At 49.9% G+C, this 14,390-nt stretch overlaps 1 protein-coding gene across 2 annotated transcripts in view; it reads left to right on the plus strand.

Annotated features, from left to right (window-relative positions):
- The window catches only part of COQ9 (coenzyme Q9), a 62,132-nt gene that overhangs the window by 32,802 nt on the left and 14,940 nt on the right, over positions 1–14,390 (plus strand). For both annotated transcript variants that reach the window (XM_063945791.1, XM_063945792.1), the window contains exon 5: positions 12,578–12,662. In XM_063945791.1, coding sequence (XP_063801861.1) covers positions 12,578–12,662 — 85 coding nt within the window. The remainder of the gene's footprint in view (positions 1–12,577; positions 12,663–14,390) is intronic.

Consider the following 14,390-nt stretch of genomic DNA (forward strand, 5'->3'; position numbering starts at 1 on the left):
ACAGAGCCAGAAGCAAGAAGAGGTCCGGAAAAGCGGCGGCAGAAGACATCAGTCTTCACCAAGGTAGCGCACAGCACTGCAGCTGTGCGCCATTGCTCCTCATACACACTTCACACTCCGGTCACTGAGGGTGCAGGGCGCTTGGGGGGGGGCGCCCTGAGCAGCAATAAAAACACCTTGGTTGGCAAAAATACCACAATATATAGCCCCAGAGGCTATATATGTGGTAAATACCCCTGCCAGAATCCAGAAAAAAGCGGGAGAATAGTCTGCGGAAAAGGGGCGGAGCTATCTCCCTCAGCACACTGGCGCCATTTTCTCTTCACAGTGCAGCTGGAAGAAAGCTCCCCAGGCTCTCCCCTGTAGTTTTCAGGCTCAAAGGGTTAAAAAGAGAGGGGGGGCACTAAATTTAGGCGCAATATTGTATATACAAGCAGCTATTGGGGAAAATATATAGCGCTCTGGTGTGTGCTGGCATACTCTCTCTCTGTCTCCCCAAAGGGCTTTGTGGGGTCCTGTCCTCAGTCAGAGCATTCCCGGTGTGTGTGCGGTGTGTCGGTACGGCTGTGTCGACATGTTTGATGAGGAGGCTTATATGGTGACGGAGCAGATGCCGATAAATGTGATGTCGCCCCCTGTGGGGCCGACACCAGAGTGGATGGTTAGGTGAAAGGTATTAACCGACAGTGTCAACTCCTTACATAAAAGGGTGGATGACGTAACAGCTGTGGGACAGCCGGCTTCTCAGCCCGCGCCTGCCCAGGCGTCTCAAAGACCATCAGGGGCTCAAATACGCCCGCTCACTCAGATGGCAGACACAGATGTCGACACGGAGTCTGACTCCAGGGTCGACAAGGTTGAGACATATACACAATCCACTAGGAACATCCGTGACTTGATTCCGGCAATAAAAAATGTGTTACACATTTCTGACATTAACCCAAGTACCTCTAAAAATGGGTTTTTATGTTTGGGGAGAAAAAGCAGGCGGTGTTTTGTTCCCCCATCAGATGAATGAATGAAGTGTGTGAAAAGCGTGGGTTCCCCCTGGTAATTTCTAAAAAGTTACTGATGGCGTACCTTTTCCCGCCAGAGGATAAGTTACGCTGGGAGATATCCCCTAGGGTGGATAAGGCGCTCACACGGTTGTCAAAATAGGTGGCACTGCCGTTTTAGGAACGGCCACTTTGAAGGTACCTGTTGATAAAAAGCAGGAGGCTATCCTGAAGTCTGTATTTACACACTCAGGTACTAGACTGAGACCTGCAGATCGTGCTGCTGCAGCGTGGTCGGTGACCCTGTCAAACATGATAACATATTAAAGACGTCGTCTTATATATGAGGGATGCACAGAGGGATATTTTGCCGGCTGGCATCCAAAATGAATGTAATGTCCATTCAGGTGATGCTGACTTTAAAAGGCGCATAGAGATTCTGCCTTATAAGGGTGAGGAATTATTTGGGGATGGTCTCTGGGACCTCGTATCCGCAGCAACAGCTGGGAAGAAATATTTTTACCTCAGTTTTCCTCACAGACTAAGAAAGCACTGTATTATCAGGTACAGTCCTTTCGGCTTCAGAAAAGCAAGCGGGTCAAAGGCGCTTCCTTTCTGTACAGAGACAAGGGAAGAGGGAAAAAGCTGCACCAGTCAGCCTGTTCCCAGAATCAAAATTCTTCTCTCGCTTCCTCTGAGTCCACAGCATGACGCGGGGGCTCCACAGGTGTAGCCAGGTACGGTGGGGGGCCGTCTCAAAAATTTCAGCGATCAGTGGGCTCGCTCACAGGTGGATCCCTGTTTCATTCAAGTAGTATTTCAGGGGTACAAGCTGGAATTCGAGATGTCTCCCCCCCCCCCCCCCCCCCGCCGTTTCCTCAAATATGCCTTGCCGACAACTCCCTCAGGCAGGGAGGCTGTGCTAGAGGCAATTAATAAGCTGTATTCCCAGCAGGTAATACTCAAGGTGCCCCTACTTCAACAAGGACGGGGTTACTATTCCACACGGTTTGGGGTACCGAAACCGCATGGTTCGGTGTGACCCTTTTTTATATTTAAAATACTTGAACACATACATAAAAAAATTCAAGTTCAAGATGGAATCGCTCAGGGCGGTTAGTTCAAGCCTGGACGAGGGGGATTACATGGTATCCCGGGACATCAAGGATGCTTACCTGCATGTCCCCATTTACCATCCTCGCCAGGAGTACCTCAGATTTGTGGTACAGGATTACCATTACCAAGTCCAGACTCTGCCGTTTGGACTGTACATGGCACCGAGGGTGTTACCAAGGTAATGGCCGAAATGATGATACTCTTTCGAAAAAAGGGAGTTTTAATTATCCCGTACTTGGACAGTCTCCTTATAAGGGCGAGGTCCAAGGAGCAGTTGCTAGTCGGGGTAGCACTATTTTGGAAAGTGCTACAACAGCACGGTTGGATTCTAAACAGTCCAAAGTCACAGCTGGTTCCTACGACACGTCTACTGTTCCTGGGGATGGTTCTGGACACAGACCAGAAATAAGTGTTTCTCCCGGAGGAGAAAGCCAAGGAGCTGTCATCTCTAGTCAGAGACCTCCTGAAGCCAAAACAGGTATCGGTGCATCATTGCACGCGAGTCCTGGGAAAAATGATAGCTTCCTACGGAACAATCCCATTCGGCAGGTTCCATGCAAGAACTTTTCAGTAGGACCTGTTAGACAAGTGGTCCGGATCACATCTTCAGATGCATCGGCTGATAACCCTGTCTCCAAGGACCAGGGTATCTCTACTGTAGTGGCTGCAGAGTGCCCATCTTCAAGAGGGCCGCAGGTTCGGCATACAGGACTAGGTCCTAGTGACCATGGATGCCAGCCTTTGAGGCTGGGGGGCAGTCACACAGGGAAGAAACTTCCAGGGACTTTGGTCAAGTCAGGTGACTTCCCTACATAAATATTCTGGAACTGAGGGCCATTTACAATGCCCTGAGTCAGGCAAGGCCTCTGCTTCAAAACCAGCCGGTCCTGATCCAATCAGACAACATCACGGCATTCGCCCATGTAAACCAACAGGGCGGCACAAGAAGCAGGATGGCGATGGCAAAAGCCACAAGGATTCTCCGATGGGCGGAAAATCATGTGATAGCACTGTCAGCAGTGTTCATTCCCGGAGTGGACAACTGGGAAGCAGATCTTCTCAGCAGACACGACCTCCACCCGAGAGAGTGGGGACTTCATCCAGAAGTCTTTCAAAGGATTGTACACCATTGGGAAAGGCCAGAGGTGGACATGATGGCGTCCCGCCTCAACAAAAAGCTATAAAAGATATTGCGCCAGGTCAAGGGACCTTCAGGCGATAGCTGTGGACGCTCTGGTAACACCGTGGGTGTACCAGTCGGTTTATGTGTTCCCCCCTCTGCCTCTCATACCAAAGGTACTGAGAATAATAAGAAGGCGAGGAGTAAGAACGATACTCGTGGTTCCGGATTGGCCAAGAAGAGCCTGGTACCCAGAACTTCAAGAAATTATATCAGAGGACCCATGGCCTCTGCCGCTCAGACAGGACCTGCGGCAGCAGGGGCCCTGTCTGTTCCAAGACTTACCGCGGCTACGTTTTGACAGCATGGCGGTTGAACGCCGGATCCTAAAGGAAAAGGGCATTCCGGAGGAAGTCATTTCTACGCTGATTCAAGCCAGGAAAGATGTAACTGCAAAACATTATCACCGCATATGGCGGAAATATGTTGCTTGGTGGGAGGCCAAAAAAGGCCCCAACAGAGGAATTTCAACTAGGTCGATTTCTGCATTTCCTACAAAAAGGAGTGTCTATGGGCCTAAAATTAGGCTCCATTAAGATACAGATCTCGGCTCTGTCGATTTTCTTCCAGAAAGAATTAGCTTCAGTACCTGAAGTTCAGACATTGTAAAAGGAGTGCTGCATATTCATCCCCCGGTTGTGCCTCCAGTGGCACCTTGGATCTCAACGTGGTGTTGAGTTTCTTAAAATCACATTGGTTTGAGCCACTAAAAACCGTGGATCTAAAATATCTCACGCGGAAAGTGGTCATGTTATTGGCCTTGGCTTCGGCCAGGCGTGTATCAGAATTGGCGGCTTTGTCATATAAAAGTCCTTATCTGATTTTCCATATGGATAGGGCAGAATTGAGGACTTGTCCCCAGTTTCTCCCTAAGGTGGTATCAGCTTTTCACTTGAACCAACCTATTGTAGTGCCTGCGGCTACTAGGGACTTGGAGGATTCCAAGTTACTGGACGTAGTCAGGGCCTTGAAAAATTATGTTTCCAGGACGGCTAGAGTCAGGAAAACTGACTCGCTATTTATCCTGTATGCACCCAACAAACTGGATGCTCCTGCTTCTAAGCAGACTATCGCTCGCTGGATCTGTAACACGATTCAGCAGGCGCATTCTGCGGCTGGACTGCCGCATCCTAAATCAGTGAAAGCCCATTCCACAAGGAAGGTGGGCTCATCTTGGGCGGCTGCCCGAGGGGTCTCGGCTTTACAACTTTGCCGAGCTGCTACTTGGTCAGGGGCAAACACGTTTGCAAAATTCTACAAATTTGATACCCTGGCTGAGGAGGACCTTGAGTTCTCTCATTCGGTGCTGCAGAGTCATCCGCACTCTCCCGCCCGTTTGGGAGCTTTGGTATAATCCCCATGGTCCTTTCGGAGTTCCCAGCATCCACTAGGACGTCAGAGAAAATAAGATTTTACTCACCGGTAAATCTATTTCTCGTAGTCCGTAGTGGATGCTGGGCGCCCATCCCAAGTGCGGATTGTCTGCAATACTTGTACATAGTTATTGTTAACTAAAGGGTTATTGTTGAGCCATCTGTTGAGAGGCTCAGTTGTATTTCATACTGTTAACTGGGTATAGTATCACAAGTTATACGGTGTGATTGGTGTGGCTGGTATGAGTCTTACCCGGGATTCAAAATCCTTCCTTATTATGTCAGCTCGTCCGGGCACAGTGTCCTAACTGAGGCTTGGAGGAGGGTCATAGTGGGAGGAGCCAGTGCACACCAGGTGACCTAAAGCTTTCTTTAGTTGTGCCCAGTCTCCTGCGGAGCCGCTATTCCCCATGGTCCTTTCGGAGTTCCCAGCATCCACTACGGACTACGAGAAATAGATTTACCGGTGAGTAAAATCTTATTTTTCCAATGGGTTCTCGCTGTACATAGCGACAGATGTTCTGGCGGGTTCTCGCTGTACATAGCGACAGATGTTCTGGCGGGTTCCCGCTGTACATAGCGACAGATGTTCTGGCGGGTTCTCGCTGTACATAGCGACAGATGTTCTGGCGGGTTCTCGCTGTACATAGCGACAGATGTTCTGGTGGGTTCTCGCTGTACATAGCGACAGATGTTCTGGCGGGTTCTCGCTGTACATAGCGACAGATGTTCTGGCGGGTTCTCGCTGTACATAGCGACAGATGTTCTCGCTGTACATAGCGACAGATGTTCTCGCTGTACATAGCGACAGATGTTCTCGCTGTACATAGCGACAGATGTTCTCGCTGTACATAGCGACAGATGTTCTCGCTGTACATAGCGACAGATGTTCTCGCTGTACATAGCGACAGATGTTTTGGCGGGTTTTCGCTGTACATAGCGACAGATGTTCTGGCGGGTTCTCGCTGTGCTTAATGGCAGTTTTGTGTTATGCTGTATTAGGCTATGGGTGATATGTTATGTAGTATCAGTTGATATAGCCAACCATCTGGACTTACACTTGGGGATTCAGAATTACAAACCACTGATTGTGTGCGGAATCTTGGTGTTGTCCCGGATGGTGGCATCTGACACTTAATCATCAGATATCAACCACAATCAAATCCTCATTCTTTCACCTGAGGAACATATCCAGAATCAAGCACTTATTTCTCTGACGTCCTAGTGGATGCTGGGAACTCCGTAAGGACCATGGGGAATAGCGGCTCCGCAGGAGACTGGGCACAAAAGTAAAGCTTTAGGACTACTTGGTGTGCACTGGCTCCTCCCCCTATGACCCTCCTCCAAGCCTCAGTTAGATTTTTGTGCCCGGCCGAGAAGGGTGCACACTAGGGGCTCTCCTGAGCTTCTTAGTGAAAGTTTAGTTTTAGGTTTTTTATTTTCAGTGAGACCTGCTGGCAACAGGCTCACTGCATCGAGGGACTAAGGGGAAAAGAAGCGAACCTGCCTGCTTGCAGCCAGCTTGGGCTTCTTAGGCTACTGGACACCATTAGCTCCAGAGGGACCGAACACAGGCCCAGCCTCGGAGCTCGGTCCCAGAGCCGCGCCGCCGGCCCCCTTACAGAGCCAGAAGCAAGAAGAGGTCCGGAAAATCGGCGGCAGAAGACATCAGTCTTCACCAAGGTAGCGCACAGCACTGCAGCTGTGCGCCATTGCTCCTCATACACACCTCACACTGAAGTCACTGAGGGTGCAGGGCGCTGGGGGGGGGGGGCGCCCTGAGCAGCAATAAAAACACCTTGGCTGGCAAACATACATCACATATAACCCCCAGGGCTATATGGATGTATTTTAACCCCTGCCAGAATCCAGAAAAATGCAGGAGAAAAGTCTGCGAAAAAGGGGCGGAGCCTGTCTCCTCAGCACACTGGCGCCATTTTCTCTCACAGCTCCGTTGGAGGGAAGCTCCCTGGCTCTCCCCTGCAGTTACTACACTACAGAAAGGGGTTAAAAAAGAGAGGGGGGCACTAATTAGGCGCAGTATTAATAAAACAGCAGCTATAAGGGGAAAACACTTCTCTAAGGTTATCCCTGTATATATATAGCGCTCTGGTGTGTGCTGGCATACTCTCCCTCTGTCTCCCCAAAGGGCTAGTGGGGTCCTGTCCTCTATCAGAGCATTCCCTGTGTGTGTGCTGTGTGTCGGTACGATTGTGTCGACATGTATGAGGAGGAAAATGGTGTGGAGGCGGAGCAATTGCCTGTAATGGAGATGTCACCCCCTAGGGAGTCGACACCTGAGTGGCTGAGCTTATGGAAGGAATTAGTGTCAGCTCTTTACAAAAGATTGATGACATGAGACAGCCGGCTACTCAGCTTGTGCCTGTCCAGGTGTCTCAAAAGCCATCAGGGGCTCTAAAACGCCCGTTACCTCAGATGGCAGATACAGACGCCGACACGGATACTGACTCCAGTGTCGACGATTAAGAGACGAATGTGACTTCCAGTAGGGCCACACGTTACATGACTGAGGCTATGGAAAATGTTTTACATATTTCTGATAATACCAGTACCACTAAAAAGGGTATTATGTTTGGTGAGAAAAAACTGCCTGTAGTTTTCCTGAATCTGAGGAATTAAATGAAGTGTGTGATGATGCGTGGGTTTCCCCCGATAAAAACTGTTAATTCCTAAAAAGTTATTAGCATCATACCCCTTCCCGCCAGAGGATAGGGCACGTTGGGAAACATCCCTTAGGGTGGATAAAGCGCTCACACGCTTGTCTAAACAGGTGGCACTACCGTCTCCTGATACGGCCGCCCTTAAGGAACCTGCTGACAGAAAGCAGGAAAATATCCTAAAATGTATATACACTCACACGGGTGTGATACTGCGACCAGCAATCGCCTCAGCCTGATTGTGCAGTGCTGGGGTGGCTTGGTCGGATTCCCTGACTGACAATATTGATACCCTAGATAGGGACAGTATATTATTGCCTATAGAGCATTTAAAAGATGCATTTCTATATATGCGTGATGCACAGAGGGATATTTGCCGACTGGCATCAAGAGTAAGTGCGCTGTCCATTTCTGCCAGAAGAGGGTTATGGACAAGACAGTGGTCAGGTGATGCTGATTCCAAAAGGCATATGGAAGTATCGCCTTATAAAAGGGAGGAGTTATTTGGGGTAGGTCTAACAGACCTGGTGGCCACGGCAACGGCTGGGAAATCCACATTTTTTACCCCAGGTAGCCTCTCAACATAAGTCCTTTCGGCCCCATAAGGGCAAGCGGGCAAAAGGCTCCTCATTTCTGCCCCGTGGCAGAGGGAGAGGAAAAAGGCTGCAGCAAACAGCCAGTTCCCAGGAACAGAAGCCCTCTCCCGTTTCTGCCAAGTCCTCAGCATGACGCTGGGGCTTTACAAGCGGACTCAGGCACGGTGGGGGCCCGTCTCAAAAATTTTCAGCGTGCAGTGGGCTCACTCACAGGTGGACCCCTGGATCCTTCAGGTGGTATCTCAGGGGTACAAATTGGAATTTGAGACGTCTCCCCTTCGCCGTTTCCTAAAGTCTGCTTTACCGACGTCTCCCTCCGACAGGGAGGCGGTATTGGAAGCCATTCACAAGCTGTATTCCCAGCAGGTGATAATCAAGGTACCCCTCCTACAACAGGGAAAGGGGTATTATTCCACGCTATTTGTGGTACCGAAGCCGGACGGCTCGGTGAGACCTATTTAAAATCTAAAATCCTTGAACACTTACATACAGAGGTTCAAATTCAAGATGGAGTCACTCAGAGCAGTGATTGCAAACCTGGAAGAAGGGGATTATATGGTGTCTCTGGACATCAAGGATGCTTACCTACATGTCCCAATTTACCCTTCACACCAAGGGTACCTCAGGTTTGTGGTACAGAACTGTCACTATCAGTTTCAGACGCTGCCGTTTGGTTTGTCCACGGCACCCCGGGTCTTTACCAAAGTAATGGCCGAAATGATGATACTCCTTCGAAGGAAGGGAGTTTTAGTTATCCCTTACTTGGACGATCTCCTGATAAGGGCAAGATCCAGGGAACAGTTGGTAGTCGGGGTAGCACTATCTCAAGTACGGTTGGATTCTCATTATTCCAAAATCGCAGCTGATCCCGACGACACGTCTTCTATTCCTAGGGATGATCCTGGACACAGTCCAGAAAAAGGGGTTTCTCCCGGAGGAGAAAGCCAGGGAGTTATCCGAACTAGTCAGAAACCTCCTAAAACCAGGCCAAGTGTCAGTGCATCAGTGCACAAGGGTCCTGGGAAAAATGGTGGCTTCCTACGAAGCAATTCCATTCGGCAGATTCCACGCAAGAACTTTCCAGTGGGACCTGCTGGACAAATGGTCCGGATCGCATCTTCAGATGCATCAGCGGATAACCCTGTCACCAAAGACAAGGGTGTCTCTCCTGTGGTGGTTGCAGAGTGCTCATCTTCTAGAGGGCCGCAGATTCGGCATTCAGGACTGGGTCCTGGTGACCACGGATGCCAGCCTGCGAGGCTGGGGAGCAATCACACAGGGAAGAAATTTCCAGGGCTTGTGGTCAAGCCTGGAGACATCACTTCACATAAATGGAGCTAAGGGCCATTTACAATGCCCTAAGCCAAGCAAGACCTCTGCTTCAAGGTCAGCCGGTGCTGATCCAGTCGGACAACATCACGGCAGTCGCCCACGTAAACGGACAGGGCGGCACAAGAAGCAGGAGGGCAATGGCAGAAGCTGCAAGGATTTTTCGCTGGGCGGAAAATCATGTGATAGCATTGTCAGCAGTGTTCATTCCGGGAGTGGACAACTGGGAAGCAGACTTCCTCAGCAGGCACGACCTCCACCCGGGAGAGTGGGGACTTCACCCAGAAGTCTTCCACATGATTGTAAACCGTTGGGAAAAACCAAAGGTGGACATGATGGCGTCCCGCCTAAACAAAAAATTGGACAGGTATTGCGCAAGGTCAAGGGACCCTCAGGCAATAGCTGTGGACGCTCTGGTAACACCGTGGGTGTACCAGTCAGTGTATGTGTTCCCTCCTCTTCCTCTCATACCAAAAGTACTGAGAATTATAAGACGGAGGGGAGTAAGAACTATACTCGTGGCTCCGGATTGGCCAAGAAGGACTTGGTACCCGGAATTTCAAGAGATGCTCACGGAGGACCCGTGGCCTCTACCTCTAAGAAGGGACCTGCTCCAGCAAGGACCCTGTCTATTCCAAGACTTACCGCGGCTGCGTTTGACGGCAGGGCGGTTGAACGCCGGATCCTGAAGGAAAAAGGCATTCCGGATGAAGTCATCCCTACCCTGATCAAAGCCAGGAAGGATGTAACCGCAAAGCATTATCACCGCATTTGGCGAAAATATGTTGCGCGGTGCGAGGCCAGTAAGGCCCCAATGGAGGAATTTCAACTAGGTCGATTCCTGCATTTCCTGCAAACAGGAGTGTCTATGGGCCTAAAATTGGGGTCCATTAAGGTTCAAATTTCGGCCCTGTCAATTTTCTTCCAGAAAGAACTAGCTTCAGTTCCTGAAGTTCAGACGTTTGTAAAAGGGGTACTGCATATACAGCCTCCTTTTGTGCCTCCAGTGGCACCTTGGGATCTCAATGTAGTTTTGGGGTTCCTAAAGTCACATTGGTTTGAACCACTTGAAGCTGTGGAGTTAAAATATCTCACATGGAAAGTGGTCATGCTGTTGGCCCTGGCCTCGGCCAGGCGCGTGTCAGAATTGGCGGCTTTATCCTGTAAAAGCCCTTATCTGATCTTCCATTCAGACAGGGCGGAATTGAGGACTCGTCCTCATTTTCTCCCTAAGGTGGTTTCAGCATTTCATCTGAGCCAACCTATTGTGGTACCTGCGGCTACTAGGGACTTGGAGGACTCCAAGTTGTTGGACGTAGTCAGGGCCCTGAAAATATATGTTTCCAGGACGGCTGGAGTCAGAAAATCTGACTCGCTGTTTATCCTGTATGCACCCAACAAGCTGGGTGCTCCTGCTTCTAAGCAGACTATTGCTCGTTGGATTTGTAATACAATTCAGCTTGCACATTCTGTGGCAGGCCTGCCACAGCCAAAATCTGTAAAAGCCCATTCCACAAGGAAGGTGGGCTCATCTTGGGCGGCTGCCCGAGGGGTCTCGGCTTTACAACTTTGCCGAGCAGCTACTTGGTCAGGGGCAAACACGTTTGCTAAATTCTACAAATTTGATACCCTGGCTGAGGAGGACCTGGAGTTCTCTCATTCGGTGCTGCAGAGTCATCCGCACTCTCCCGCCCGTTTGGGAGCTTTGGTATAATCCCCATGGTCCTTACGGAGTTCCCAGCATCCACTAGGACGTCAGAGAAAATAAGAATTTACTTACCGATAATTCTATTTCTCGTAGTCCGTAGTGGATGCTGGGCGCCCATCCCAAGTGCGGATTGTCTGCAATACTTGTACATAGTTATTGTTAACTAAATCGGGTTATTGTTGTTGTGAGCCATCTTTCCAGAGGCTCCTCTGTTATCATGCTGTTAACTGGGTTCAGATCACAGGTTGTACGGTGTGATTGGTGTGGCTGGTATGAGTCTTACCCGGGATTCAAAATCCTTCCTTATTGTGTACGCTCGTCCGGGCACAGTATCCTAACTGAGGCTTGGAGGAGGGTCATAGGGGGAGAAGCCAGTGCACACCAGGTAGTCCTAAAGCTTTACTTTTGTGCCCAGTCTCCTGCGGAGCCGCTATTCCCCATGGTCCTTACGGAGTTCCCAGCATCCACTACGGACTACGAGAAATAGAATTATCGGTAAGTAAATTCTTATTTTCCTTCAGATTAACGGCCAAAAGTAGGCCCTCATTCCGAGTTGTTCGCTCGCAAGGCGATTTTAGCAGCATTGCACACGCTAAGCCGCCGCCTACTGGGAGTGAATCTTAGCTTCTTAAAATTGCGAACGATGTATTCGCAATATTGCGATTACAAACTTCTTAGCAGTTTCAGAGTAGCTTCAGACTTACTCGGCATCTGCGATCAGTTCAGTGCTTGTCGTTCCTGGTTTGACGTCATAAACACACCCAGCGTTCGCCCAGACACTCCTCCGTTTCTCCAGCCACTCCCACGTTTTTCCCAGAAACGGTAGCGTTTTTTGCCACACGCCCTTAAAACGGCCTGTTTCCGCCCAGTAACACCCATTTCCTGTCAATCACACTACGATCGCCGGAGCGAAGAAAAAGCCGTGAGTAAAAATCCTAACTTTATAGCAAAATTACTTGGCGCAGTCGCAGTGCGGACATTACGCATGCGCACTAAGCGGAAATTCACTGCGATGCGAAGAAATTTACCGAGCGAACGACTCGGAATGAGGGCCGTAATTCATACATTTGTATCCCCTCGATTAGACTTCCGCAATCCCCTCTACCTTGGTCTCCCAGCAAAAGAATTGCACCGCTTACAGCTGGTGTAAAACACAGCTGCCAGGCTGTTACCCGACCAGCCCCTTTCTAGCCACATAACACCCATCCTCTACTCCCTTCACTGGCTGCCTGTACGATGGCGAATCATCTTCAATATTGGTTTACTGAGTTTTAAAGCCCTACATGACCAGGGCCCAAGGTACCTGAAGCAGCTTCTGACCCATACTACCCCACTCAATTACTGCGATCTGTAGATGAAGTACTTTTAGCAGTACCTAGAATCTCCCGTAATTCATCTGGGGGTCGAGCTTTTAGTCATGCGGCTCCGACTCTATGGGACTCACTTCCCCGCACTCTCTATATTTTCTGATAAGCTTTTCTATACTTGTTTCTGTACTATATTATGCTATGTATCTGTTAAGCGCCTTGAGTCCTATTGGAGAAAGAGCGCTACATAAATAAAATTATTATCATTATAATATTACGCTGTGCTTTGTGGCAGGAAGAAACCAACAGCGCAGTTCCTGAAAGATGCACTGGAGGCTCGGCTAAAGATGCTGATTCCCTACATGGGATATTGGCCACAGGTGGGTGACTGAGCTCGGTGGTAATGGCTTCCCTCCATCATAACTTTCATATATGTTCTCTAGAAGAAAGCACAGATACAGCGAAGTCCGTATATAAGACAGGTGACCTGGGAAATGTGTCGCTGAATAATGAGTACACCTGTTCTCCTGCTGGGTGACCTGGGAAATGTGTCAGTGAGTAATGAGTACACCTGTGCTCCTGCTGGGTGACCTTGGAAATGTATCAGTGAGTAATGAGTACACCTGTGCACCTGCTGGGTGACCTGGGAAATGTATCAGTGAGTAATGAGTACACCTGTGCACCTGCTGGATGCCCTGGGAAATGTGCCAGTGAGTAATGATTACACCTGTGCTCCTGCTGGGTGCCCTGGGAAATGTGTCAGTGAGTAATGAGTACACCTGTGCACCTGCTGGGTGCCCTGGGAAATGTGCCAGTGAGTAATGATTACACCTGTGCACCTGCTGGGTGCCCTGGGAAATGTGCCAGTGAGTAATGAGTACACCTGTGCACCTTCTGGGTGACATTGGAAACTTGTCAGTGAGTGCACCTGTGCACCTGCTGGGTGACCTGGGAAATGTGTTGGTGAGTAATGGGTACACCTGTGCACCTGCTGGATGACCTAGGAAATGTGTCAGTGAGTAATTATTACACCTGTGCATCTGCTGGGTGACCTGGGACACGTGTCAGTGAGTAATGAGTACACCTGTGCACCTGCTGGGTGACCTGGGAAACGTGTCTGTGAGTAATGAGTGCACCTGTGCTCCTGCTGAGTGATCTGGGAAACGTGTCGGTGAGTAATGAGTATACCTGTGCACCTGCTGGGTGACCTGGGAAACATGTCAGTGAGTAATGAGTATACCTGTGCTCCTGCTGGGTGACCTGGGAAATGTGTCAGTGAGTAATGAATACACCTGTGCTCCTGCTGGGTGACCTGTGAAACTTGTCAGTGAGTACACCTGTGCACCTGCTGGGTGACCTGGGAAGTGTGTCAGTGAGTAATGAGTGCACCTGTGCTCCTGCTGGGTGACCTGGGAAATGTCAGTGAGTAATGAGTGCACCTGTGTTCCTGCTGGGTGACCTGGGAAATGTCAGTGAGTAATGAGTGCACCTGTGTTCCTGCTGGGTGACCTGGGAAATGTCAGTGAGTAATGAGTGCACCTGTGCTCCTGCTGGGTGTCCTGGGAAATGTCAGTGAGTAATGAGTGCACCTGTGCTCCTGCTGGGTGACCTGGGAAATGTGTCAGTGAGTAATGAATACACCTGTGCTCCTGCTGGGTGACCTGGGAAACGTGTCAGTGAGTAATGAGTGCACCTGTGCACCTGCTGGGTGACCTGGGAAATGTCAGTGAGTAATGAGTGCACCTGTGCTCCTGCTGGGTGACCTGGGAAATGTGTCGGTGAGTAATGAGTGCACCTGTGCTCCTGCTGGGTGACCTGGGAAATGTCAGTGAGTAATGAGTGCACCTGTGCTCCTGCTGGGTGACCTGGGAAATGTGTCGTGAGTAATGAGTGCACCTGTGCACCTGCTGGGTGACCTGGGAAATGTCAGTGAGTAATGAGTGCACCTGTGCTCCTTCTGGGTGACCTGGGAAATGTGTCGGTGAGTAATGAGTGCACCTGTGCACCTGCTGGGTGACCTGGGAAATGTCAGTGAGTAATGAGTGCACCTGTGCACCTGCTGGGTGACCTGGGAAATGTCAGTGAGTAATGAGTGCACCTGTGCTCCT

This window comes from Pseudophryne corroboree, chromosome 11 (assembly GCF_028390025.1).
Source record: "Pseudophryne corroboree isolate aPseCor3 chromosome 11, aPseCor3.hap2, whole genome shotgun sequence".
NCBI lineage: Eukaryota > Metazoa > Chordata > Amphibia > Anura > Myobatrachidae > Pseudophryne > Pseudophryne corroboree.